The following is a 2,262-nucleotide window of genomic DNA, read 5'->3' on the forward strand; positions in this document are numbered from 1 at the left end:
CAAAGTTTCAGGATAAAAAAATCAATATACAAAATTTGCTAGCATTCCTATACACCAGGAAAAGCGAAACTGAGAGCCAAATTGGAAAGGCAATTTTATTCACAATTTCCACAAAAAGAATAAAATACCTAGGAATACAAGCTAATCATGGAACTGAAAGATCTCTACATTGAAAATTACAAAACACTGCTCAAAGAAGTCAGAGAGGACATAAACAAATGAAAAATTATTCCATGTTAATGGATAGAAATAACTACTATCATTTAAATGGCCATACTGCGCAAAGCTATTTCTATTAAACTACCAATGACATGCTTCATAGAACTTGAAAAGCTATTTAATAATTCATATAGAACCAAGAAAGAATCTAGTAGCCAAGGCAATCCTAAGCAAAAAGAACAAAGCTTGAGGCATCACATTACCTGACTTCAAACTATACTACAGCACTACAGTAACTAAAACACTGAGAGGAGCGCTGTCAGTGACTCACTGCCTGGGTCACCCAGGGCATGTGGTGTTACTCCTAACGTCAAGCTTAACCCAAATCCCAAATCCGTAAATCTAACCCTTAACCCCACACCGACCAAATCAGAAACACAACCCCAACTCCAAGCCTAGCGTCAGCCATAACCTTAACCTGTAACCGAAACCACTAACCCTTAAACCTAACCCCTACCAAAAACCATTCCCCAATGCTAACTTTAACACTATACCCTACCCCTACCCCTAACCTCAACCCCAACCCTAACCCTAAACCCTAACCTCAATTCTAACCCCAACTCTAACCGTAACCCTAATCCTTACCTCTAACCCTAACATCAACCTAACCCCAACCTCAACCCTAACCCTAGCCCAGCCCGAACCTGAACCCTAACCTAACCCTAACCTAACCCTAACCTAACCCTAACCTAACCCTAACCCTAACCCCTAACCCTAAACCTAACCCTAACCCCCACCCCGGACCCTGACCCTGACCGGAACGCCGGACCCTGACCTGAAGGCCGGACCCTGACCTGAATCCCGGACCCTGACCCGAATCCCGAACCTGAACCCGAACCCTAATCCGAACCCGAACCCTAACTTGAACCCTATCCCGAACCCTAACTTGAACCCTATCCAGAACCCTAACTCACCCCCCAACCCACTCCCCCCTTCCGGGGCTTCTCCGGCCCCACCCATACCCAGGCCACAGTGCCCTGGGCCCTGTGGCTCCCGGCTTCCGAGGGCTGGCTGACCCAGGGTTCCTTCCGCGTTCCTGAAGGGGTGGAGCCTGTGGGCCTTTATAAGGGCCGCTGGCCGGCTGGGCCCGCCTCCTGGCTGGACCTGCGCGCGGTGCACAGGCAGACTGAGGGGCACGGGAGCCCGCCGGCCTCTCTCTGCCCGTGTCTGTCCGCGAAATTCTGGCCAGGTCTCCCCGCGATGGCTCTCCCGACACCTGCCGACGGCGCCCTCCCGGCGGAAGCCCGAGGACGAGGACGGCGAAGGAGACTCGTTTGGACCCCGAGCCAAAGGGAGGCCCTGCGAGCCTGCTTTGAGCGGAACCCGTACCCGGGCATCACCACCAGGGAAGAGCTGGCCCAGGCCGTCGGCATTCCGGAGCCCGGGGTCCAGATTTGGTTTCAGAACGAGAGATTACGCCAGCTGAGGCAGCACCGGCGGGAATCTCGGCCCTGGCCGGGGAAACGCGGCCCGCAGGAAGGCAGGCGAAAGCGAACCGCCGTCACCGGGTCCCAGACCGCTCTGCTCCTGCAAGCCTTCCAGCAGGATCGCTTTCCGGGCATCGCCACCAGGGAAGAACTGGCCAGAGAGACGGGCCTCCTGGAGTCCCGGATTCAGATTTGGTTTCAGAACCGGAGGGCCAGGCACCCAGGCCAGGGTGGCAGGGCACCCGCGCATACAGGCGGGTGTTCACTGTGTTAAGTAAAAAACTCATTTTCAGGAGCTTTTTAGTTTCATTGAGTTCCTTTTGTCTATTTGTGTTATTGTTACATCTGCTTTTGAGATCTTAGTCATAAATTCTTTGTCCAGTTAATGTCCAGAAGAGTTTATCTGAGAGTTTCTTCTAGCATTGTTATAGTTTCAGGTCTTACATTTTAGTCTTTTAATCCATATCGAGTTGATTTTTGTATATAGTGGGACATAGGGATCTCATTCCATCCTTCCGCATACGGCAATATAATTTTTCCAGCACACTTTGTTGAATAGGACGTCATTCCTCCAGTGTATGTTTTTGTTGACTTTGTAAAAGATCAGTTGTTTGTA

The 2,262-nt window shown here is 50.8% G+C and overlaps 1 protein-coding gene across 1 annotated transcript; it reads left to right on the plus strand.

Annotated features, from left to right (window-relative positions):
• Window positions 1–1,359: 1,359 nt before the first annotated feature.
• On the plus strand, window positions 1,360–1,920 carry LOC111532241 (double homeobox protein 4C-like). Its single transcript, XM_023199443.2, has one exon. The coding sequence runs from the start codon at window positions 1,420–1,422 to the stop codon at window positions 1,918–1,920; it is 501 nt and encodes a 166-aa protein (XP_023055211.1). The 5' UTR covers window positions 1,360–1,419.
• The last annotated feature ends 342 nt before the right edge of the window (window positions 1,921–2,262 follow it).

This window comes from Piliocolobus tephrosceles, unplaced genomic scaffold (assembly GCF_002776525.5).
Source record: "Piliocolobus tephrosceles isolate RC106 unplaced genomic scaffold, ASM277652v3 unscaffolded_4420, whole genome shotgun sequence".
In the NCBI taxonomy this organism is placed as follows: domain Eukaryota; kingdom Metazoa; phylum Chordata; class Mammalia; order Primates; family Cercopithecidae; genus Piliocolobus; species Piliocolobus tephrosceles.